The following is a 25,532-nucleotide window of genomic DNA, read 5'->3' as shown; positions in this document are numbered from 1 at the left end:
TGCCTGTCTGACCAGCAGCAGAACAGACAGTCTGGAGTTATATGCTTCCTCATTCATCAACAAGCTGCGGTGTTCAGCCCCTGGAAGTTTTTGCTAATTTTAGGATGCAGCAAAGTACACATAATGTAATTGCCCCAAATGATTTAAACATGAAACACACAATTTATAGATATACTGCCTGATATTGTTTTAATATCTCAATATGATCTACTTAATAGTAGCACAAATCCCAATCCCAGAGCTGTGGAGGATATTTTTGGATTTTGGGAGCTTTAAATCAGAGCACCATGCCAAATATTTGGGATTGTGACTAATTTTTTGGGTGCAGTACCATATTTTGGGACTTGAAAGTGCTATAACAATCTTATCCATATAAATGATGTGTCTTTGTCCTTTTTATTTGTTTGAGTTAAATTTTACAATGGTTTTATAGTAATTTTAATATTCATAAAGTGCATTTAATTATTGCTTTGAACATTTGCACATTGCAAAGGTAATTAACTTGAAAATGACTCTCAAAGAGCCCCAGAAAAAACTTGGGTTTGCCCTCATAACACATCACTATTTCTTAGGGACTAAGATCTGTAGTGTGGCTATACTTAATTGGGGCTGGAGTGTACTTTATGGTGGTTTGTCATTATCAGATTTTTATATTAACATCTATTTTTCCAATGACTTTTTAAAAAAACGCTTTTCTCTGCGTAACATTTCTCCATCACAGCAGGTATCAAGGATCCTGGTGCCATCTCATCTGAACTGATCACTGATTTCATCTCTGAAACTTTCAGACTTCAGATGCTCATTCATCTTTATGACTCGATGTTTTTTCTTGTCCTGTGGCTGCTTTCATCACTTGAAAGTGAAGTGTCGAGTGTCAGTATTTGCCCGCACTCGGGCGGGTCATCTAAGCTCCAGTTAAAGCCCTCCCCTTCAATAGGCTGCAGCGGTGTGTCCGGGTATAAAACCAGTGCGCTCCCTTCTCCTCAGTCTGGTGCACCGGCTGCGAGGCAGCACAAGGGAGTTATATTAATAAGGGACAGAAATTAGATTTCTCCAAGCTAAACTGTAGATCTGCACTCACGCATTTTTTCAAACCTTACTTTGTTCACTAGCATTTTTCTACTTTACCTTTTAATTCTTATTTTTCCACAAAATGAGTGGTAGCCCACTGACAGGGTTACTGGTTGCGCTGTGCGTAAGCAGCGCAGTCCACGGATTGCCAAAGAAGAGCAAAAGACAAACTGGCCAGTATCAGATATATCCTCAGCTCCATGATGCAGCAGCAGTTAGTCCAGGTTGGTACATGGACTTATTTTTTTCTTCAAGTATTCTTGAGTTTAAATCTCCTTAATGGGAGAAATCAAATTTGATTTTCTTTCTGCGTTAGAAAGTAATTTCTGTTGTACCTATATATGTAGTGAGTCATACCTAATGATTTTATTTTACATTAATTTGGCTTAATATTTCTGTAACACCAATATTTCTTTTGAGATGAGACAAATCAACCAACACTTTAATGGCCATTTTACGGGCCAAATGTTTAATAATCTTTATGTAAATATTCTTATTACATGATTTCTAGTCGGCTGTGAGGAAAACGGTCGCTCAAACAGACCGAACGAGCAGTGGGAGAAACACTGCATTGGTAGTACACTGGTGTGCACCTCCAATGGAGCAGCAGGCATCAAATGTAAAACTAAACCTGAAGGTCAGTAAGAGACCAACCGGTTTAATACAGAAATGTCTTAGCAGCCATTTCTTCTCACTTTGCACATCTGGAAACGAGTGAAAACTGACTTTGGTTTGGGGTAGTTACCTTTCCCCAGTGCAGAATCACTTGTTTCAGAACTTTTGTGTCAGTATCAACAAGTAAAGAAAAAATGGTAAATCACACCATATAAAGTGACCTGAGTTACTAAAAACAGGTTGAGATATCCACTCAGATATCATCAGTGCGTCTTTACGCAGAAAGAGAAATATCCACAACAGGTTCACTATAACAACTTTTTTTTGTTTCCTCTGTTTTTCTCTTAGTGGAGGAGTCCTGTTATGATAAGTACAATGACCGGACATACCGGGTCGGTGAAACCTACGAGAGACCAAAGGACGGGATGATGTGGGACTGCACCTGTATTGGTTCCGGTCGAAGCAAGATCAGCTGTACCATTGCAAGTGAGTAACCAGAATACTAATTTCCCTGCAGTTCAAAAATCAGTACTAAGCATGGTAAAATAATCCTAAATCAATTTGAGTTATTTTAAATTCAAATTAAGATTTGTCTAGATTGTCACTTGTCACGTGTCATTTTCTTGACAAAAGAAGAGTGTTTTGTCTTTGCATGATTTTTTTTTTTGTTGTGTTCCCTGCTTCTTTCATGCATTGGAAACACATAGTATTACCTCAGCGTGTTTTAATAAAATGTTCTACTTATATTTTAATGAGTGAATACAAAATTTGAATGATGGATACTCATAGTGCATGTTAAGGACATTTTTTGAAACAAATGGAACATCTACATTTTGTCATTCACAGATCGTTGCCATGAAGGTGGGAGGTCTTATAAAATCGGGGACACTTGGCAGAGGCCTCATGACACTGCTGACTACATGCTGGAGTGTGTGTGTCTTGGAAATGGCAAAGGAGAGTGGACCTGCAAACCTGTGGGTGAGTACTTTTACCATGTAAATTTAAACCTGCAGGGCAACCAGGATGTCCCCACTTTCCAACTCTGGAATGCAGATAATGTTAAATATTGCAACTTAAACATGCAAGCTTGTATATCCAGCTGCCACCACACATACACAAACGTACAGACAGGGTAATTTCTCAGAAGCATGATTGTGTTTGATGATACCATTGTAAATATTTGACAACAGCCCAGAAAAAACAAGGTAAGTGTGTGTGAGAGCACGCCTCTTCTCTTTGCCCATCTTACGCCACCGTTATTGATTTTCACTTGGTTTATTTCTCCTGGAAATGTCTGGGTTGATTTAGACACTGTGATTTCAAGTCGTATATTACAGCATCTTGTGTCAAACTGCAGGTAGCCTACAATAAATTAAGGTTCTCTTATGTTTTCTGTGCAGCTGAGCGTTGCTATGACAACAACGCTGCATCATCGTACGTCGTGGGGGAGACCTGGGAGAAACCGTACCAAGGCTGGATGATGCTGGACTGTACCTGTCTGGGAGAGGGAAATGGACGTATCACATGCACCTCAAGGAGTAAGAAGAATATAAACACGCACACATGAACACACACTTTTACATACTTGAGTGGTGGCTGTTGATCACTGTTGTTCTCCAACCAGACCGCTGCAATGACCAGGATACCAGGAGGTCTCACCATATCGGAGACACATGGACAAAGAGGGACACAAGTGGACACATCCTGCAGTGTCAGTGCTTAGGAAATGGCCGTGGAGAGTGGAAGTGTGAGAGACACAACGCAGGCCGAAGTGAGACTCAAACTCTAAACTCTTGCTCGAGTTCAGTTTAGCTAAACATGGCAAAAGCTTTAATCTTCCTCAGCGTTCACAGCCCTGACATTCATCATTCTCTCAATCTGTTTGCTGGTATACAGCCACAGGTGCTGTCGTGGTGACCCCCACCCATACCCAGTCTCTGCCGCACCCCGACCCCCGCACCGAGGGGACATGCAGCACAGACGCTGGAGCCACCTACTACGACGGACAGCGCTGGTTCCGAAGCCAGGGCAGCAAGCAGATGCTCTGTACCTGTCTGGGCAATGGAGTCAGCTGTCAGGAGTGGGGTGAGTACAGGAGGGAGGGATGAAAGCAGGGGTCTCAGTGAAGAAACGAGGAATTATGATGATTTATACTCTGATTTTATTTTAATAAACTCATCAAACTTCAACCACTTTTGTTGTTTTTCAAAACAAAAAAACTTTTAGAGGAGATTTTTAAAGACAAAATCCTTTCAGATGTGACTCTCTGATCTCTTATGTTTCTAACTGGTTTTCCTTGACATTAAATACGTTTAATGTCACAACACTCAGATAATCATTATCATTAGATGCACATTGCTTTGTCTTCGCAATAATGACCATTTTCTTGCTCTTCCCTCTCCTGTCTGTGTAGAGGCCAGGAACCAGGCATATGGTGGCAACTCTAATGGCCAGCCGTGTGTGTTCCCGTTCGTTTTTATGGGAAAGACCTACTACTCCTGCACCTCAGATGGACGCACAGATGGGCAGCTTTGGTGCTCTACAACCTCAGACTATGAAAGAGAACAGCAGTACTCTTTCTGTACTGAGAAGAATGGTGAGGATTTTAGAAGGAAATTGTCATATTTAAAAATACAGAATATTGGTGCAAGTATTGGCAAATCTTTCGGAAGTCACAGTCCCCAAACTCTAAAGAAGACATGAGATAGGTAACTGTTGTGTTCTCCCTATTCCAGCCATTGTGGCAACACGAGGTGGAAACTCCAATGGCGCCTTGTGCCACTTACCCTTCCTCTACAGTGGCCGCAACTACACCGACTGCACCACTGACGGGCGCCGTGATGGCATGAGATGGTGTGGTACCACCTACGACTACGACACAGAGCAGCGCTTTGGATTCTGCCCCATGGCTGGTGTGTGTGTGTGTGTGTGTGTGTGTGTGCTGCTTTGTTTGTTCCACGTCATGCATGCATTTACTTTGAAACTTGTCAGTTAAATGTCTAATAATATAGAGCAGTTTTAGAACAATTGTTTTGAAAGGTTTCCAATTTACATTCACAATGTAAAATACAAAATCATAATGTTTAAAGGATTTGTTTGATATTTTGGGAAATATGCTTATTCACTTTCTTGCCAAGAATTAGATGAGAAGATTGATACCACTCTCATATCTACAGCTATAGCCGAGTGACAGTTAGCTTAGCTTAGCATAAAGACTGGAAACAGGGGGAAACAGCTAGCCTGTCCCTGTCCAAAGTAAAAAAAATCTGCCTACCAGCTCCTCTAAGGCTGTGTCCGAAAACACACCCTATTTACTATATAGTGCACTATATTTATCTTCCATCATTTAATTTGAGAGTCCAAATTCAGAGTGTGAAATGTATGCACTATATAATGCCCTCAAAGATCCCCACGATGGAATGAAAAAAGTAGTGTCCGCTACTTTCTGCTAACAATTCCACAATGCAATGCGTCACATTTTATAGATGCAAAAATTACAGTTGTGATGACACAAAATGAAGGTGTCTGAATCTCAATTTACCGCTCACTATAGAGTAAACTACTGAGTGTCTATTATTTAGGGAGTAGTGAATGACTAAATGAGGGAGTGATCTCAAATTGTTCGTTTTACACTTCTGTTTTTGTACGGATTAAACAAACAAGATATAACGTGTTAATTAGTTAGCTTTAGAGGTGCTGGTAGGTGTTTTGTTACCTTTGGACAGAGCCAGGCTCACTGTTTCCCCCTCTGTCCAGACTTTATGCTAAGCTAAGTTAGCCGGCTGCTGGCTGCAGCTCCATATTTAACTTATAAACATGAAAGTTGTATCAATCTTCTCATCTAAATCTCAGAAAAAAAGCGAAAGATGAAAGTTGGTGCACTTTATGAGTTGCTTTCAATCAATTTATCCTCACTGATCCTGGGTCTTATGGCCAAAGTCAGAAATGTTAAAATGCTAAACTAACATGCTATATCTATATATGTTGTAATTGGGATGTGGGATGTAATTACACTAAATGCTTTGGTCTTTATCTCATCTAGTTGTCAGATGCTAATGACTGTTTGGTTGCGTGGGTCACTGCAACTTTCGACAACTGGGGACTTAATAACTGGCATTTAAAGGAGAGAGGGTTTATGGTCATGGGAGAGTAATGGCTCCATCAGAGCTTATACATAACAACATTCGATTGTATACATAGTCTTGAAACTGGGCTAACTGGACCAAGGAAAATTCCCTGTCCGACCACACACAGCAGCATGTGAAAGCACAGATGCATCAAAAACACACACTGCAAGCACACAGAGCAAAATACAGTTTGTTCCAATTTCTTTTTTCCTGTCTTTCTTTATGTAGCCCATGAGGAGTCATGTACCACCAACGATGGAATGATGCACCGTGTAGGCGACAAGTGGGACAAACGCCATGATGTCATGGGTCACATGATGGAGTGCACATGCCTGGGCAACGGCCGTGGGGAGTGGAGCTGTGTTGCTCACTCACGTCTGCGAGGTCAGAGATCTAACTCCATCTGGATTTGAAACAAAACTGTTTAAGTCTTGAAGTAGTTACAGTGGTCATATAATATAATCTGACAATAGAGCAGTGTTTTAGTATTTAGTTTTATGTTGACTTTACTCCTTTTTTTTTACTTGTCCAGATCAGTGCATTGTTGATGGCTTGACCTACGAAGTAAACCAGGAATTCTCCAAGCGTCACGATGACGGCTATATGATGAACTGCACCTGCTATGGACAGGGACGCGGACGCTGGAAGTGTGACGCTATCGGTGAGTTCATGGCTCATTAGCTCAGCTGTTGGGGAATTAAGCTGAGAATTACAACCCCACCCTTCTCTATCCTGTCCAATCATCTCTTTTGTTTTCTACAATAGATCAGTGCCAGGAGCCACAAACCAGGGCATTCCATCAGATTGGAGAGACATGGGACAAAGTCATTCATAACATCCACTACCGCTGTTATTGCTATGGCAACGGGATTGGAGAGTTAAGATGTGAACCTCAACAGACCTACCAAGGTAGGACAAGTCTACATGGTCCATATTTGAATATGTAAACTCTGTCGCATGGCCCTTAGTGGACTGATCGTTGGTTTAAGTGTTTATATACATCACACAACAATAAAAGTGATGCAGAAATTCACCAGAAGACTTTAATTAGTGCCCTATTGATGCAATTTGCGCACTCCTCTCCATCATAATTTTGTCATTGTGAACACAAACATGATACACATATATTTAGATTTAGTATGACTTACACTTTCACTTTTACATCATTCAGATCTTCCTCATAAACATTGCGTTTGGAAGTTTAATCCAGTTATCCAGTGATGAACAGGAAGTTGTGAGTGAAGTGAGTGCAAACAGGAACTGTGACAAATTAATATGGCTTTTCATGGTGCAAATTTGCTAAAATGTAAATAAATAAAGGCAAGCTGCATTCAGATTTCAACCTCAGCATCATTTTCTAATTTGTGGAGGATCCAATTGTAAAAATCACTCAAACAATTGTGATAACTTTGGCTGGTCTGAGGCTCAATCAGGGGGTGAGAGATTCAAATCCCAAACCCCTGCACGCTACAAGGTAACATGTGTCGACTGTCTGTGGTGACCTGCCCCGTTCTGCAAAAAGCAGTTAAGATAATTGTGAAAATAAGTAATTGAAGCAAAATAAGAAGTAATATTTAATCTGGAAGTATAATCTATCTTTTTAGTTAATTCCTTCAGTGCCTCTCAGTCTCAGCCTCTCAAAAGCTCAGTTTCTTGCAGCTTTACCACTGAGTCAGACAGCTGTTAGTGCTTAATTTGTGTTTGCTGTACTTATTCAACTCCCCTATGTTACTGACCTCCTTCCTCTCACCTAGCCCTAACCTCACATCACACGTCACTGAAATGAAAAGTTCACTTGCTAGGTTACTGGAGGGGGATGCGGGGGTTTGGGATTTTTCTCGACTTTGAAGTCTGGCAAATGGAGTGTGTCGGCCAATCATGACCCCTGTCTTTCCCTTGGTCTTTGTAGTTGGAGAGGTTTTTCCTCCCCCGCCCTGTGTTGAGTGTTGTTGTGCTGACCTGCTGAGGGGAAAGGGATGCTGGGCTGGGCAGAGAGGTGGGGGGTAAAAGTTGCTTAATGTGATACTTTGTACTGCAGCACATTGTTTGTCCTGAATCAAACATTGACCTAAAAAGTTGCAGTTGCAACATTTATCTCACCATGATCAGTGGCAGAGGAAAGTGTGCTGGTGTGTGTGAGCAGGGAGTTTGAAGCTATCTGTGTGTTGAGGCTAGATAAACTGTGATGAATATAATACTCCGGTGTTATGTCAGACTGTAAGATGTCAGTGGGTGTTTCAACTGGTTTAGCACCGTCTGGTGGTTTGGTTCTGTCCCAAAACGATGAATCCGTCTGACAGAGCCTCACCAAAAAGTAGCTAACTTTCACCCACACTCTCTACAGGTAACACTATGCCATTATATGTCTTTGACATTGTGTGAGTCTTTTTCTCATTGCTAATAGCAGCTTTGTTCATGTCTCTTCTACTCTCTCCTGATGTTTTCCCCTAAATCTTTCCCTACACCTGCTGCTCTAACTTCTCAGACGGCCACAGACCTGTCCAGGTGATCATCACAGAGGCAGGAAAACAGCCAGACTCCCACCCCATTCAATGGAACCCCCCTTCATCTGTTCACATTACCCAGTACATCCTAAAATGGAGAATTGTGAGTCACTCTTTTGGTTCGTAATGCTGGTTAGAAATTGCCTTTGTAAATGCAAGTGAGCTCTCATTTTTTTCTCAAAAGGGTGTTTTAAATTTGCTGACCGGTAGCATTAGTAAAGGTGAGCAAAGAGTCTGAATGAGGTCAAGTGATTTTGGTAATGTTGACTGACGTTTCAGCATGGACAAACAAGTTGAATAGAGGGTACATGAACTCCCCTACAGTCTTCATACACAAACACAGAGTTTTATAGCTGATTCCAAGGAAAATATCCTACTCCCTGTGATTTTTTTCTCACACATCTTTTTCTCTTTGAAGGCCTCAAAGACTGACAAGTTGGTTGAAATGTTTATGAGACTTAATTGAAGTCAAAAAGATTTCCTCTGAAGGCGGTTGTATATTTTGGACAGCAGAGTCACGCTAACCCTCCTGCTGAGAATGTTTGGAGTTTTCCGACAGAGTGCCAAGCCAGTCTAAATACTCCTAAAGCAGGATGTGGCAGTAAATGGGTCTGAGCCAGTGTCCAGTCCAAAATATACAGACTACCATATAAAGTCTGAATTTTCTGAATTAATTAATGACTCCAGTAAATCCTCTCCAATTTTCACATAATATTTTTATTCAACTTTATAATATATGTGCTGTCAAAAATGTTCAGGACTTTAAAGATTTATGCTTGGCATCAAGAGTTTAGAAATCAGATTAATCCATTTGCGAAAACAATCTCAACACAAGGTTCATTTAGTAGCTGTTCTGGAGCTTTCAAGCTGATGGAGTTTGCCTAGTTATAATGTAATTGTAGATGTTAAAATTTCCCTTTAAAGCACTTTAAAGTATTCTTGTCTGTGTTTGCTTAAAAGCTGAGTTCACTTTTGATCTTGGATTCAGCAGCTGAGAAAAAACGTAAGCTTTCGATCATATCACATTATCCACTACATGCTTTATGTCATTAAAACTTGATTTGACTCTTTACCCCTTCTGGTAGAAAAATACGCGTGCACCCTGGAAAGAGGTCAATATCCCCGGCCACCTCAACTCCTACACCATCAGCGGGCTGCGTCCAGGCATCACCTACGAGGGTCAGCTGATCAGCATCCTGCAATACGGACGCCGCGATGTCACACGCTTTGATTTCACCACTACCCATGGTTCTTGTGAGTAGACTTGAACAGTAACATTCCCTTAACGCCACAAATCTAAACAAATATTCACAGGAACATTATATCCCTTTATCTCTCAAGTGGAAACATCGGAGGGAGAGACGACCCAGCCTCTTTCAGTGGTGGACACTTCCGAGTCGGTGACAGAAATCACCTCAAACAGCTTCATTGTGTCCTGGACATCAGCCTCTGATACCATCTCTGGCTTCAGGGTGGAGTATGAGCTCAGTGAGGATGGGGCCAAGCCGAAAGTCCTGGGTGAGATCCTTTGACCATCACTGAAACCTCCACAATGCCTCTGTAATGTCAAATAATTGAATGGATTGATTAATTGGGTAGATTTTCTGTTGAGGTTCTGACTGATGTATCTCAGGTTAAATGTGATCAACAGATCTGTTGCATTACACACTGTGACACCAATTCCATTGCGAGAGGGCAATATGAATAAAATCCTCTATCATGGTATATGTAATTTTATCGAGGTATTGATAAATATATGTTTTTATGTCAAATAGTAGATTTTCTGGAAAATAATGAGACAAGTCTGTCTATATTTAGCTAACCCAGCCAATTAAATACCTGGCGAGTCAAGGTACTTGACATCAATATTGCCACTGAGCAGCCCTCCTCATTGATTTGCAACACTGCCCAAAATGGTCTCAGTCACCCATAAATACTAAAGGCATAGCTATCGTGGTACAAACGGTATGGCAAAATCATACTATACATAAAACGGATTTATACTGGTATGTGTATTAACAAATTTGTGTCTGCTTCTCCAGATGTTCCTCACACAGCCACCTCTGTCGCCATCACTGACCTCCTGCCAGGACGCAGATACAACGTCAATGTCTATGAGATCCCAAATCAGGGAAAGCCCAACCTCATTCTGACTACCTCCCAGACTACAGGTGGGATAATCCCTCTCCTCCTCTTTGTCATGACAATGAGCTCAGGATTAGGCAAATGTTGTTTTTACACAAAATACGACGTGAATGATTTCCATTCTTTACCTTTCCCCAGCTCCTGACACCCCTGCTCAGCATGCAGTCGATGAGGTGGGAGAGACCTCCATCCGAATCAGCTGGTCCAGGCCTCAGGCTCCAATTACTGGTAAGGAACTTGTATCTGTATGTGAGTTTATATATGATTTAAATTAGTAGTTTGACATAGAGATCCATTTTACTGTGGCTGTGTGTAACTGTATGTTTGTGCCTGCCAGGTTACCGTGTGGTGTACACGCCGTCAGTGGAAGGCAGCAGTACTGAGCTGAACCTGCCAGACTCAGAGACCTCAGTAAACCTGGTTGATCTTCGCCCTGGTCTTCTTTACAACATCAGCATCTACGCTGTGGAGGAGGACCAGGAGAGTGAGCCTGTTTTTGTACAGGTCAACACCGCCGGATCTCCTCTGCCAGGTACACATGTTTAAACAGATACCATATCTTTCAGTTAATAAAAAAGCTGAAATTAATGAATGATGTAATTTAGTGCATCATAACTTAAACAATGGCAGGTTTTTTGTTTTATTAAAACATTCACAGTGTGTTATTCTATTCTTTAGATGGTAAATTATTCTTTTTAGATCATTCTTTCTTTTGGCTGTCAGTGAAAGCTGAGCAGATTACGTTTATACTTGCAGCTAAAGATTCCTTATAGGTTTCAGGGAGCTTTAGGAAAGGCTTTCCAGTGTTTGGGAAAGACTGAACTTGTCAGAACATTGCTTCGTCAAAATATGCTTTTACAGCTATAGCTATACCTTCGTAGTATCTTTTCAGAAGCTTCTTATCTTCATCTTAGTCTATCGTCCCTGAATGAACTCTCTTTAAGTCAAGGTGGGCTCAGAAACAGACACCTGTTCAGACGTAATTAAAACAAAGCAAGCATGCATGTACAGCACACACCCACACAGAGGTACACACACATAAAAAAATCCTCAGTATATCTTAAATTGGATTTCCATTTCTGACTCTTTCCTTGTGTCTGGTACGGCAAAATGTAATGTTTTATTATTCTCGAAAAACAAAAGCAGATGCTGTAGAGAATCACTCTTTTTACCCATGTCTAGTTTGTCTAATTTTCTGCTTTATCTGGGCCATTATTGTCTATAAATATCTCAGCCTGGAAGTTGTTAAAGTCTTATTTTTGCAAAGCTACCACAATAAAGACAAACATCTTTAGATAGTTTTACCGTAAATTTTTAAGTTATCCTTGTACAATACAGCCTTACACAGGTAAGTTAAAGGTGCCCTGTGGAGTTTTTTTTGTAAAGAAAGTTATGTTTACATGCAGTGTTTCTCCCCAGAACACATTGCGTGTATCCTTGAGGCCTAATAAACATGTTAAATGCATGTTGTTCCTCCAAACAAAATGGGGATCCACTCATAAAAACACTGCTCCATAGCGTTACTAGTGGTCAAAAACTCCAAAGGGTACTTCTAAGTCTGATTGTGACAATACCCCTTGTCAATCAATCTGCCACTTCCTGTCCACAGAGGAGGTCCCAGCACCCACAGACCTGCAGTTCTACGAGGTTTCAGATGTGAAAATCACCATCACCTGGACAGGTCCACCAAGCGAGGTGACCGGTTACAGGGTGACCTTCTCCCCTGTTGGTCCTGACGGCACTGAAACGAGGCCCCTGCCGCTGCCCATCTCACCCAACGCATATGCTGATATCACCCACTTGCAGCCGGGCACACTGTACCGCTTCTACATCTATGCCATCAATGGTAGAGTGGAGAGCGAGCCACTTGTGGGAGAAAAGTCTACCAGTAAGTATCACCATAGACAAAGGAGCCCAAATTAAACACAGAGGGATTACTACAAAATATAAAACATGAGAGATTTTCTGCCTTACATGTGTTTTATTTTCTAACCCCTCCAGAACCTGATTCACCCACCAATGTGCATTTCACTGACATTGGCCCCAGCAGTGCACTTGTCATCTGGGAGGCTCCCCGTGCCATCGTCAGTGGCTACCGTCTGTTCCTGAGCATCGGGGACTCTAGCCCCATCGAGAAGAGGATCCCAGGCAGGGTCACCCAGTACCCTTTGAGGAATTTACGTCCAGACACCCAGTACACTGCCACCCTGCACTCTGAGCTGAACAATGAGCTCAGCGAGGGCGTCACTACATATTTTACCACCGGTCAGTATTAAGAGAAACAGAACATCAGTAGAGAGTAGAGTAACTTGTTGCAATAAATTAATTAATATGATTTTCCCCCATTCGGTCCTCCTCCCAGCTCCCCAGATGGGAAATGCTCCTGCTTTTAGCACTGAGGTCACTGATACCTCTATCATCATCACCTGGGTACCTGTCCGCAGGTTCAGCTACAAGGTAGACACCTGCATCATCTCACTACATCAAAAAAAAAAAAAAAAAAAAAAATCAGTTCATCATCTAGAGATACAATTATACTATCACTGGGTCAAATCACTGTGTAATGCAAAAGGGATTACTCGTAGTGACAAACCCACAGAGAATTATCACCCAGCCCTACACCTCCCTTCAGCTCTATGGAGCTTTTTAGCATCTTTTAGCTCAATGTTTTGGTTTCACATGACCCTAAATGAATGCTAATGTTGCTCTGTGTCTGCTAGATGTGTAAATAGGCAACAGTTTGACTAACATGTTTGCCATATCAACTTTATAAGGTGAAAATATGTTAATGTTGTGTTTACAGCTGGTTGTGCTGCCCCCAGGTGGCCAAAAAATCAATTATTGCAGATTTAATGTCTTTGCTGCGGTATGTTTTAAGTGTATTTTCTAGGTTTCTGATCTCTGCATGTCTGCCTCCTTCTCCCCAGCTGACTGTGCTTCCCAGCCAGGAAGGCGAGTCTCCCAGAGAAGAGACCTCTGACACTGGACGTATTTATATTCCTGGTCTGATTCCTGGAACTCAGTACACCTACAGTGTTCAGCCCATCTTCAACAGACGCAACCATGGAAACCCCATCACCCGCAACGTTGTCACTTGTGCGTATCTAATTCACTTTAACTGAGAAAAAGACAGCCATGGTGAAGACTGCTAAAAAAACACTATAAAAGAAGTTGCATAATTGATCACCAGATTGATTTAATACTGCTGTGGGCCCACATAGCACTGTTGAAACCATTTGGCATGAGTTTGTGTAAGAAGTTATTGCTGCATCGAAGTTTCTCATGCTTGTGTCATGGTCTACTTTCCTCTCCTTGCAGCCCTGTCTCCTCCCACTGACCTCAGATTGGAGTCCAACCCCAACACAGGAGCTCTCACTGTCCACTGGGTAGCATCCAAAACACCAGGTAAATATTGACTGTGCTCCCCACGCTCTGCCAGCTCATTGGATCACGCCAAGTCTAGACCTTGGCCTTCGAATGATGTTTTCTTTCACCAGGACAAATGTCTCTTCCCGGTATTTCCTTTTCATTTCTCAGTGACTCGTACATTTCAAAAACCTCTTGACGTTATGTTCTATCTCCTCCATATTTGTCATGTTCCCTCACCCTCTGCAGGCATCACAGGCTACAGAGTGACAAGCACACCAACCAAAGGCCAGCGAGGAAACTCCCTGGAAGAGTTTGTCCGACCTGATCAAACATCATGCTTGCTAGAGAGCCTGAATCCTGGGGCAGAGTACAACATCAGTGTCTTCACTACCAAGGGTCATTTGGAAAGTGTGCCTGTGTCCACTATTGTCACACCAGGTAGGAGCCACAAGAAAAACATTCACACTTGCTGTTAATAGTCATTAAACACACAACTGTGTCCACAGAAAAGACTGGTGTGTCTGTGTGTGAGAGAGAGGAGAGAGAGAGAAAGAGATGAATTTGCCATTAAAGGTTAAGTCAAACTGCAGCCAACTCCAATATTTCACCACCTGCCATTGTGATAATATTTTCATTATTCCCACTGTTACATGCTGGAACTTTTCCCATACAAATGCATCATTTTTGAAATTGGTGTAGTTTCAAAAGGCTGGAATGCCTCAAAAATATTTTCTTTTCTTAAAGCTGCATTAATAGATTGTTGGCCACTAGGGGGCAGAATGAAATTACCTGAAAGACACACAGCTCTGACATTATCACCTTTTAAAGTTGTTATGGTCAATGGGTTAGCAGAAAATTGTCTACTTGACTACTGACCTCACGTTAACTTTGTTAACTTTGTCAATCAGCTGCGTGGTGCTGGGCAGATAGCGTGCAGCTGGTTTATCGCAGCTTGTTTGCTGAAAAAAGCTGCCTACTGCTGTTGGACACAAGGTTAATGAAAGCATTGAGATCTAACCCAAAATGTTTGTTACTATGAGAAATCCCTTTGTAAAAAATAAAAATACATTGTTTAATGCAGCTTTAATTATCTTAACCTACTACTAGCATGATCATTGGCTAACCTACCATGCATGGAGATCATGTTTATTAATTGGGATGGTGAATTAATTGGGTTTTTTTTGTAGCATGCCCAGAAGAAGTATTAATCACTTCTTTAATTATAAAGTCAATTGTGAATGTGTATTGACTTAAGTAATGTATAATTATCTTTTTACAGCATGGCTATTGTTACACTGACTGCTTTATTGGGAATGAAATGAATGTTTTTGATATAACCAATGTAATTATTATGGCTTTTGGGTCTTTCTGTCTCTCTAATTTTGCCTGCGCTTTGCAACTGACCTAACCCTTTCAGACATCCCCACACCAAGTCACATTGACTTTGTCGACATTACTGACACCACCATTGGCCTGCGCTGGATCCCTCTGAACTATACTACCATTACTGGTTACCGGATAACGGTAGTAGTGTCAGGCGAGAGCTTGCCAATTCTTCAAGATATGGTGGAAACATCTGCTGGTTATTACACAATTCACGGTTTGGAGCCGGGCGTGGACTATGACATCAGTATCTTGACTGTTACAGAAGAGGGGGAAAGCGAGCCGACCACATACACAAAGCAAACACAAGCTGGTGATTTAACTCTTTCACTCCATCAGTGGGAAGGGCTTGGTTTTTGATCTGAGAGAATTAATGAAGGCACATTAACAGCCTTTTTATTAACGTACATGATAAACTCAAAAACTACAGTAAATTTCATAAATTTGTCACATCAATGATATTTTTTGATATCTTTATGCTACTGTAAACTTAACTTTTATTTAGTTAAGCTCTCCTCTTTGTTTTTCCTGTGTTAGCTATAACTTTTAACCCCTCATTCCTCCAGCCATTCCAGCTCCCACCAATTTGCAGTTTGGAGGGGTGGGTCCTGACCACATTAGGGTGACATGGACAGTCCCACATGTTGCCACACCAAGCGACATCTCTCGGTTTGTCATCCGTTACCACCCTGTAGCCACAGATGATGACATCAAGGAGGTTAATGTTGGCGGAGCAACCAACACCTTCCTGCTGCAGAGTAAGATGACATAAAGATGTGTTTGTTTAAAAGTGTCTGACGGACTACTGACTTTAAAGTCCTAAATGAGTTGTTTTTCTTTGCAATGCTTCATGTCAAGCTATTCTAACTGTATACTTATCTCTACATTTTCATGTAGACCTGCTGCCCAACACTGAGTATCGTATCAGTATTGTGTGTGTGTACGGTGAACAAGAAAGTCAACCAGCCACAGGGACTCAGAGGACAAGTGAGTATGGCAGTGGTTTCCAAAGTGGATGCCTTAAGGGAGGGCCAAGGGTGCCGCAAAACTTGTTCATGTCCGTTTTTTACCGTACATATCTAATAATTTTTCATCACATGAAAACAAGGCAATATTTATAACTTTTGTGTTTTCAAGCATATCAAAACAGAAGGCAAAAGCAATAAACATCACAATCAGCAAATCATCGTATTAAAAACTCTGTTAAATATGCAATAATTCTGCAGCAAAGACTGGTGACATGACTGCTCTGCTTTTGAACAGAATAAAATAAAAAATACATTTAACGATTAGCAAAGTTTTGTTTCTTGTTTATTTTAATAAACAATATTTATTTTTCAAAAGTAGGCCTATATATTAGCCCATATATTCAACTTATATTAGAGTTAGTTCATACATGTCACATACTTTCCATTAATGTTAATTGTTTTGTTAGCCCATTAAAAAAAGTCTTATAATAAGTAGTCATGGTGTCAGTTTTTTAGCTATGCATAGTGTATGCATGTTTTGTGGTGAGAAGGGGGGGATGACATGAAATCAAAAACACTTTTAAAAGATTTGGGAGCTGCTTGATTATGGCACCGGTACAAAAAAGTCAACATCACAAATTGTTAAAATTAATAATTTGTGTTGCAATTTTGTAATTCCCATTATCATTACCTTTCTTTCCAGCTCTGGACTCCCCCACTGGCTTGGACTTCTCCGACATTCGCACCAACTCCTTCACCGTTCACTGGCTAGCTCCAACTTCTGCTGTCACTGGCTATCGCATCCGCTACCAGAAGACGAGCGGGGGGCGGGCTAAGGACGAGAGGCTGCCCCCAACCAGGAACTACTACACTTTGACTGGACTCACACCAGAGACAGAGTATCTCATATATGTGTATGCTGTCAGCAACAATCAGGAGAGTCAGCCTCTGACTGGCACACAGGCCACCAGTGAGTTTCTATACTGGTTTCTTCTATCCTCCGCCTCTCCTTTTCTTTTCCATTTATAGCAATTTTTTTTTATTATAATGCACCTTTCCTTTCCTCTGCTCTCCTCTTCTAATCCTCTCCAGTCTCTGATGCTCCCACTGACCTGGAGGTAACATCGTCCACCCCCACCAGCATCACCATTCGCTGGGACGCCCCCTCTGTCACAGTGAAGAACTACAGGATCACCTATAGAGGAACAAGTCTGTACATGTGTTTTAATTCATAGTTTTCATCTAAACCTCAACCATCTTCTGAGTTTAATACTTGGCCGTTCTTCACTCTCTTTCTAGGTGGCGAGACTCCTCAAGAGTTCACAATCCCAGGCACTCAGACCACCGCCACCATCACCGGTCTGAATCCTGGTACTGACTACACCATCACGGTCTATGCTGTTACCGGAAGAGGGGACAGTCCCGCCTCCAACACTCCGGTCTACATCACGCACAAGACTGGTACAGAAACGTGAAAAAGATAGTTCCTGATTGTTGAGGGGTTAAACAAAATCTAAAGCTCCTTGTGTGTCCGTCTCTCCTTTAGATACCGAGCCCCCAACTAACATGCAATTGACTGATGTGAGTGACAACGCCATCACTGTGCGCTGGTCTCCTGCTCAGGGACCAATCAGAGGCTACAGAATCACCAGTGTCCCCAAGAATGGCCTGGGACCCTCCTACTCTGAGGTGGTGGCCCCTGGTAAGACTATAACCAGGCTGTCATCTTTATTTTATTTATATGTTATTTCATATTCATTATTTTCTTCTCATTGGCTCCTTTGCTGCTCCTCTGTTACAGATCAGACAGAGATGACGTTCACAGGTCTGATGCCCACTGTTGAGTATGTTGTGAGTGTCTATGCTCTGGGCAATGATGGACAACCCTCTTCCCCCGTGGTGGAGAATGCTATCACTGGTTAGTTTGACTCAGTTCAGTGAAAAGTCATCCAAGAAAGACGTCAACTAGGGATAGTTTTGGCATAAGTAATGTAACGTTATCGAGTGCGTTTATATAGTACCTATTAATTCAAATTTAATTCAAAGTGCTTTACAGCAAACATTCTTCTCTGACCATATTTGCTGCTGTTCATATTCACAAACTGTCTGCTAATTGGCAGATGTCTGACCAAGAGTCCTGTCATCCAAGCCAATGTTCGTGGCTCAATATCACTGCCAGAGTAACCCACAACAAATGAGACAAAATAAATCTGAAGTGTCACTTTAAGATATATTTATAGCCTTAGAAGTGTACGTTCTTTAATTAAAAATAACTGCTCAGAGCTGAAATGAAAAAGCCCCGTCTTCCTCCTTTCTTGCAGCTATGGACCATCCCAAGGATCTGACCTTCTCCGACATTGACTCCACCTCCATGCGCATCACTTGGGACAGTCCAGAAGGCAAGGTGACATCATACCGTGTCCTGTACTCCAGCTCAGAGGAGGGAGAGAGAGAGCTGCGTGCAGCACCCAGAGGTGACCAGGACAGTGTGGTGCTGAGAGGCCTTCGCCCCGGGACAGAGTACACTGTTAAAGTCATCGCCCTCCATGACAGCACACCCAGCACACCGTTGGTGGGAACCCAGGCCACAGGTAGAAATACACAGAAAACATCAACACATTCATGACTTAATGACTTAATGTTCCCTGACCCCAATTCTAAATGTGTTTTTTGCTGTTTCAGTAATCCCTGCTCCGACCAACCTGGTGATCTCAGAGATTGGTTCCTCCTCCTTCACTGTGTCATGGCGAGCCCCCACAGCACGCCTGACAGGCTACCGTGTGGTCGTCAGCCCCAAGAACATCAACAGTCCCAGCAAAGAGATGAACGTTGCTCCGGACACCACACGTGTCGTCATACCAGGGCTCATGGTAAACAGAGTTCTTGTCTCAGTATTTACATGGATTCATAGTCAGTCAGTGAGTAAATATCAACTGTATGTCTTGTATCGTAGGTGGCAACCACATACCAGATACATGTCTATGCTCTGAAGAACTCTGTCAGCAGTAGACCGCTTGAGGGAGAGACGACCACACTGGAGGGTAACTGGCTGCACCATAAATGGACACATTTCCAGTCATCACCAATTATTATCCACGGCTCTGTTTTATGTCTCTTTTCTTTCCTCATCGATACAGATCTAAGTCCTCCTCGGCGTGTGCGTATCTCTGATGTGAAGGATACTTCTTTCACACTTACCTGGCGCACCAAGATGGAAACCATCACTGGTTTCCTCATTGATGCCACGCCCAGCGGTGGCTCGCGCCCCACCATTAGCAGGACCATCGCAGGAGATACAAACACCTACACTCTCACAGGTACGTCACACCTTCCTGCTAAACAGACCTTTAAAAAGGTTGAAATGGTTTACAGATGTAAGTTTTGGAAGTGTGATTTTGGTGTTTCAGTCTTGCTTCTACTTTTTGTTTTTCTAAGGTCTGCAGCCAGGCACCACATACTCTGTTAGCCTGTATACTCTGAATGGCAACACAAGGAGCGCCCCATTTACTCTCACAATTAAAACAGGTACAATGCAAATCTGTGTCTGATCTCTGTTTCATTGTGAATACATTTCAGGCTTCATAATGTGAACATAAGTTTAGATCTGATTTTTCCATATCCAGAAATGTTGATCTGAATGTGGTTGCTGGTGTTTTATCTCTATCATTACATACAGTACATAATGTACTGTATATACAGTACAGTGTGAATACAAACAATTTCAAGAGACAAAGAGATGGAAAATATGGCACACAACGCTTTAGATAAATGCAGCCACAGTAGAAGCACCCAAATATGGACATTGTGTAGAACAATGTGCTATGGTCTTAAAAGGGAACTCCACCAATTTTACAAATCAAAGTCTGTTTACAGGTTTTCAGAAGTATATGTGAAAAAAGTTGTATAAAGCGTTTTGTGGCTCCAGAGGGAGCTGTGTGAAGTCTGATAATTGCCTCAAATGATGTCACATAGTCCGAAGACTACAAGTTTGAAAATGAAAAAATCTGAGCGTGTGGCGTTAGAAAGAAGTGAGCTTACCAGACCTCTGTAGCCCACTCCTTATCTCTGATTGAGGCTGGCAGCTCGAGGCAACATTAGCTTCTACTAGCATAACACACCCAAATATCTGACCTGTCAGCTGTCTAGTTTCATTGTGAGTAATGTAGGTGCCAGGTTTTGCAAGGAGGAAGAAGTCATGGAATAAAAAAGACGATATCTCTGGTTCTGCTGCATTGATTTAGATTTTTTAACTGTCCAGTCTGACAGTGTTACAGGATTGTCAAGCTAATTCGATGGAGTACTCTTTGAGGACTCATCTTAAAAAACTAACTGAAATGACAAATGCAGCTGTAGTCTTTGACACAAATCACAACTGTAATCCTACAGTGCACACACGGACACAACAAGCAATCAGATGATTTAACATATTTTTCTTCACAGCTGAACCAGTGGTCCAGGCTCCCACCAATCTCCAATTCACATCTTTTACCCCCACCTCCATCTCATTCACCTGGCAGCCACCTGCCACACACATCACAGGATACTACATCACCTATGAAGAGTCAGGACGAGGAGCACAAGAGCTCATCCCACGACCCCACCCTGGCCAAAACTACGCCACCATATCTGGTATGCGCTTGTCAACCGGTCCATTTTCACTACAAACAATATTGCCACTGAAGATATTGTATGGGGCATATTTGTCACTAAAATAACACATTTGTCTGCTTATTTAATTTGGCTTCAGTGCATTTTATTTTTCATTTCCATTTTGATTGATAAGAACGTTTTAGATTTATGAAAAAGTCAAAGCTTCACTCGGGCTCCACCACTCTTTTACATGTAATCACAAGTCAGGTGCAACCTACTCATTTCACTATATAATAATTATTCCACTCCTCAGGCCTGAGACCAGCCACAGAGTACATCATCAAGATCATCGCCATCCAGAACTCACAGAGGAGCACACCTCTGGTGGGCAAAATCAGGACTCGTGAGTATTTTGAGACATTCTGTACAGTGACAAATGTGATGGTAAAGGTGATGCATTCAAATGATGTAATAAAGTGCCAAAAGTCAAATTAGTTATGGGTAAACACCCTATAAAAAACACCCTATAAAATGTTCTAAGGTCCTATCTGTTGCCTCCTGTTGGCTGACATGTGTTACTGTAACGCTGCTTTACCTCCCCCCTCATCTAACCTGCTTGCTTCCCTAACCCCATCTCTCCCGCCCAGAACCAGACTCCTTGCTTCCCCTGCCTCTGCCCCACCGCCCTGGAGGTGTTGATGACAGGCTGGATGTGCCTGAAACGGATTTGGACAACAAAGTCCAGGTAGTGGGCAACAATGGCGAGGATGGGCTTGGTGGTCAAAGCCAGCATGTGGAGTACAACAGTGGAGGCAGCAACAGATATAATGGGAACAGTGGCAACCCATTGTCTCCCTATGGGCAAGTTCGTGAGCCCCTGGTCTTTGTGCCCCTTCCTGATGCAGAGGGCCGCAGACTGCCCATTGTGAAGCTGAACGTGCCCATTGGCTCCACGTTTGATAACGAGACGGGAGTGCCACAGGAGGCCCAAACTCAGACCTTTATCACCTGGAACCCTTACAAGCAGAGCGACGCCTACTTGGTGTCCTGCCATCCTCTCACACATGCAAATGAGAAGATGTTCCAGGTAAGAGACGAGACGGCTGTGGTTTCCAGCCCAGCTCATTGTGCTTTCTGAACGTTATTTATCAGTCACATTAGATAAAGTCTCTTATTTCATGTGAACAAACCTCGTCTCTCTCTACCTGTCCAGGTCCGCCTGCCAGGCACAGCCACCACTGCTACCCTGATAGGACTCACCCCTGAAGCGAACTATAATGTGATCGTGGAGGCTCTGATAGGAGCGCTCAAACACAAGATTCTGGAGAAGGTCGTCACTGCTGGCAACACAAGTAAGCATCCTACAGCACCTGTTATGTCTAAACTGGGTTGAACTAAGCCCTAATTCAGTGTAAAGCAACTCCTGTTAATTCACTTTTGTTTTGCAGTTGGTAGTAGACAGTAGGTAAAAGGAAGCAGCTGGTGATTCAGTGTCTCAAACCAGACCCTATAGTTCAGTAAATACCATAAATTCTCAAATAGTGGACAGGGACTTTATTAACCTCTGTGGCCTTTTTATATTAGAGACAGGCTTTTATTCCTAATTTTCCCAGTTCCCAGGTTAATACCTCAGAGCGTCCTCCATGTTTACATGTAACAGAGTCATGTCATATTCACCACTCAGCTGCTCTGAGTTTCTCTTCTCTATCAGAAGTACTGTTTTTATTCACTAAATAATTCCAATTGTGCTGGCCACACCTCAGACTATCATTTGAAATTCACATTGTACTGTAAAGAGCAGCACGCATCATTGCTGACTATGCTCATTGACTGGAAGTGACCACACTACACTTCTGCTCCTCTACACTTGGACTAGAGCCTTTTCACAGGATAGACACTTGCTACAGCTAATAAAATGTATAATGGGCAAATTTGATGTAGGATTTTTCTGTTAGCTAGCAGCAAAAATAGTACTGACTATTGACAATGCTTGCTTATTAGCTTACCCTAAATCGAATTTAGTAATAAGCTAATAAGTAATTATTTTATTAGCTGCGGCTGGGTTTTCATGCAGAGAAACGTCAGAAAAAAAGGATCCCTTGAGAAGCACGGATGATTAAAACTACAATATTACTACGCTTTATTTTGTTGTTTTTAATTTGTTTTTACATTTTAGTATATCCTCTTAGACATATGATAGAGATGAAAAACATCATTGCCCTAAAGAAGTTTAATCAAAAGGGGCCAGCTGTTACTCTGGCAACCAATCTTCAAGTAACTCAAGGCTTATACACATTTTTTTCCTCACCCATCTTCCTTCAGTCCCAGAGGGAGTGCCCTCCACTAAGGACTCATGTTATGATGCCTTTACTGCAACCTACCATGATGTTGGTGCTGAATGGGAGCGGATGTCTGAGACAGGCTTTAAGCTGTGGTGCAGGTGCATGGGCCTGGGCAGTGGTCACTTCAGATGTGATTCATCCAGTATGTTTTTTGGATTTCTTTTTCCTGGAGTACATAATCATATTTCAAATTTGAGTATATTTCACTTGTTTTCTCTAACTATCACTTTGTCCATCATTAGAGTGGTGCCATGACAATGGCAACAACTATCTCATTGGAGATAAGTGGGACCGCCGTGCAGAAAATGGTCACTTGATGAGCTGCACTTGTTTGGGAAATGGCAAAGGAGAGTTCAAGTGTGAACCACGTAAGGCCACTTAAGACCCCAAAAAATGTTCTATGTCCGTCTCAAAAAGGTGTGAAGGAGTTGCATGTGAATTTTAATGTGAATGTATGCCCACGCAGATGAGTCAGTGTGCTATGATGACGGCAAAGCATACCAGGTGGGAAACCAGTGGCAGAAGGAGTACCTGGGTACTATCTGCACCTGCACATGCTTTGGAGGACAGCAGGTACGACACGACAGCCTTCCTGGCTTTGGGTCTGATGTTCAGTGTGATACATATATTGACTTGTGGTCATTCTGTGAGTTAAATGAAGCATTTTTAAATGTACGCTTGTGTATATTTGGTCTCATCAGGGCTGGCGATGTGAGAACTGCCACAGACCAGGTGCTGATGTCGATGCCACTCTGCTGCAGCCTGTTAGATATGGAGACAACTCACTACGCAAATTGGTGAGCGGAATTAATATAAAATAATTTAAATATTATATATATTTGTTTCGATTAAGATGTAGCACAGAGTTTCTGAGCATTTTCTGGCCCTTGACTCCATTTTTGGTTCCAACATTGTCAAGTTGTCATACTAAATTTTAGCATATATTCTTTTATTTTCAAGAGCATCAACTGGATTATATAGAAATCATTTTTCAAACCTATTTGTTTATTTAATAATTTTTAATTTAATAGTTTTTTAAATGATTTTATTTAATAGCAATAAAATTAGCGTGTGATCAAATCTAATGAAAATGCAGGGTAGGCATTTGATCTCACCTCTTCAAATCTTCCCACAACTCTTCCTCCAGAATATTCATTGCCCCATTGAATGCCTCCGACCCGACCTTCTGGCAGATGCACACGTTCCTCAAAGTCCTCGCGAGTAAAGGATCGGTCATCTGACATCTGCTTTGCTCTCTCACCGTCCAATTGCTGCACTATCTCACCCTGTAGAAGCCATGCTGTCTGCGGCTGAACTGAAACTAACTGCCTTATCACTTTCTGACACGTTTATCTAATTATATTTAAGCATAAGATGCCCTGCTGACTGATCAAAGTGATCCTCTTCTAAAAGCCAGTCTTTTCACTGTGGACTGTCAAGTCTCTAAATTCATGCTCTATTGGAAAATGCAGACTCCTGCCATTACCATTTCCTTTTTTGTATAACATTCCCTCCACATACTTGTGTGTACCTCAATGGAAGTTATTTAGAACTTGTCACCAGTCAGATTCATATACTTGTCAAATAGGCATTTAATTTCCATTGAAATATTTGGAAACATTTCCTAATCAAACCGCAGAAACAGTCAGAAAGTAAGTACTGTGTTAAAGAATGTTAATGTAGTTATTAACAATGTTGTTTAAATTGTCCATGAAAATGTGCTTTTTTCTGTAACCCTTCTTCTGTTACTGAGGGGTCGCACTGCGTGTGATTGACTTTTTACTAATTTATCCCTTTAATCTCAACGTGTGAATGTGTGAACTGGGATGTGAGAATTTGAACTGTTCTATTTTTGTACTTTGTTGTCCGTGCCAAAGTTGTTTTCTACCTTTGACAAAAAGAAGTCCCTTATTTTAATAAAGCTGGAGAGATCCTGAAACCTAATCACAATGTGACGTTTGTTAATTTTTTGTAAATAAGAGGTTTAAGTACGTGCTCTGGTTTTGCATTTTTTATGGAAGTGCTTGCAGAAGACTTAACAGATGCACGGAGGGGCTCTCCCTTCATTTCCATCTCTCTACTGTCCACTCTCAAATAAAAAGGCACAGAATGCTCGAAAAGAAAACTTAAAAAAACAAAAGACAAACTGGATGAGATAAAGGGTCTTAAACATCACCAAAGTGATTAAAACTTGAATAACTGTACTAAATTCCATGGCAATTCATCAAAGAAAAGTATTTTTCACTAAATTCTGAAAATGTCAACCTGCTGGTGGCGCTACAGAAAAAGTCAGGGGCTCACCAAAGTTAGTAAGCTTCATCCTCTGGGGACCATGAATGTCTGCATAAATTTCACAGCAATCCATCAAATAGTTGTTGAGATGTTTCAGTCTGGACCAAACTGGTGGACTGACAGACC

The 25,532-nt window shown here is 41.8% G+C and overlaps 1 protein-coding gene across 6 annotated transcripts; it reads left to right on the top strand.

Moving 5' to 3' along the window:
• The first annotated feature begins 972 nt into the window (after positions 1-972).
• On the top strand, positions 973-25,058 carry fn1b (fibronectin 1b). 6 transcript variants are annotated; one of them, XM_044192843.1, is made up of 46 exons: positions 973-1,295; positions 1,583-1,708; positions 2,035-2,172; positions 2,533-2,664; positions 3,087-3,224; positions 3,311-3,457; positions 3,583-3,771; positions 4,100-4,282; positions 4,422-4,598; positions 6,042-6,197; positions 6,346-6,474; positions 6,579-6,722; positions 8,299-8,420; positions 9,403-9,571; positions 9,659-9,835; positions 10,360-10,488; positions 10,601-10,690; positions 10,800-10,994; positions 12,072-12,350; positions 12,464-12,727; positions 12,825-12,919; positions 13,390-13,558; positions 13,781-13,867; positions 14,078-14,269; positions 15,249-15,527; positions 15,781-15,972; positions 16,112-16,201; positions 16,886-17,152; positions 17,275-17,391; positions 17,482-17,643; positions 17,729-17,884; positions 17,984-18,100; positions 18,504-18,773; positions 18,865-19,052; positions 19,136-19,223; positions 19,320-19,499; positions 19,618-19,707; positions 20,623-20,811; positions 21,086-21,175; positions 21,420-21,859; positions 21,986-22,124; positions 23,095-23,256; positions 23,357-23,482; positions 23,581-23,687; positions 23,816-23,911; positions 24,262-25,058. In XM_044192843.1, exons 1-46 carry the CDS (start codon positions 1,154-1,156, stop codon positions 24,337-24,339), a joined length of 7,392 nt encoding a protein of 2,463 aa, XP_044048778.1. In that variant the 5' UTR covers positions 973-1,153; the 3' UTR covers positions 24,340-25,058. The 6 variants fall into 6 exon arrangements, with proteins under 6 accessions (XP_044048778.1, XP_044048812.1, XP_044048770.1 ...); XM_044192877.1 differs by lacking the exon at positions 1,583-1,708; XM_044192835.1 differs by having other exon boundaries at positions 23,581-23,911.
• The last annotated feature ends 474 nt before the right edge of the window (positions 25,059-25,532 follow it).

This window comes from Siniperca chuatsi, linkage group LG1 (genome assembly GCF_020085105.1).
Source record: "Siniperca chuatsi isolate FFG_IHB_CAS linkage group LG1, ASM2008510v1, whole genome shotgun sequence".
Taxonomy (NCBI): Eukaryota; Metazoa; Chordata; class Actinopteri; order Centrarchiformes; family Sinipercidae; genus Siniperca; species Siniperca chuatsi.
The sequence above is the reverse complement of the archived record's forward strand: the minus strand, read 5'-3'. Positions and strand labels throughout refer to the sequence as shown.

Excerpts from the sequence above, each read along its gene's own strand:
- fn1b (XM_044192835.1), top strand. The coding sequence starts at position 1,154 with ATGAGTGGTAGCCCACTGACAGGGTTACTGGTTGCGCTGTGCGTAAGC. Across the intron at positions 10,995-12,071 it reads CGCCGGATCTCCTCTGCCAG|AGGAGGTCCCAGCACCCACA; the intron begins GTACACATGTTT and ends TCCTGTCCACAG. Across the intron at positions 17,392-17,481 it reads GATCACCTATAGAGGAACAA|GTGGCGAGACTCCTCAAGAG; the intron begins GTCTGTACATGT and ends CTCTCTTTCTAG.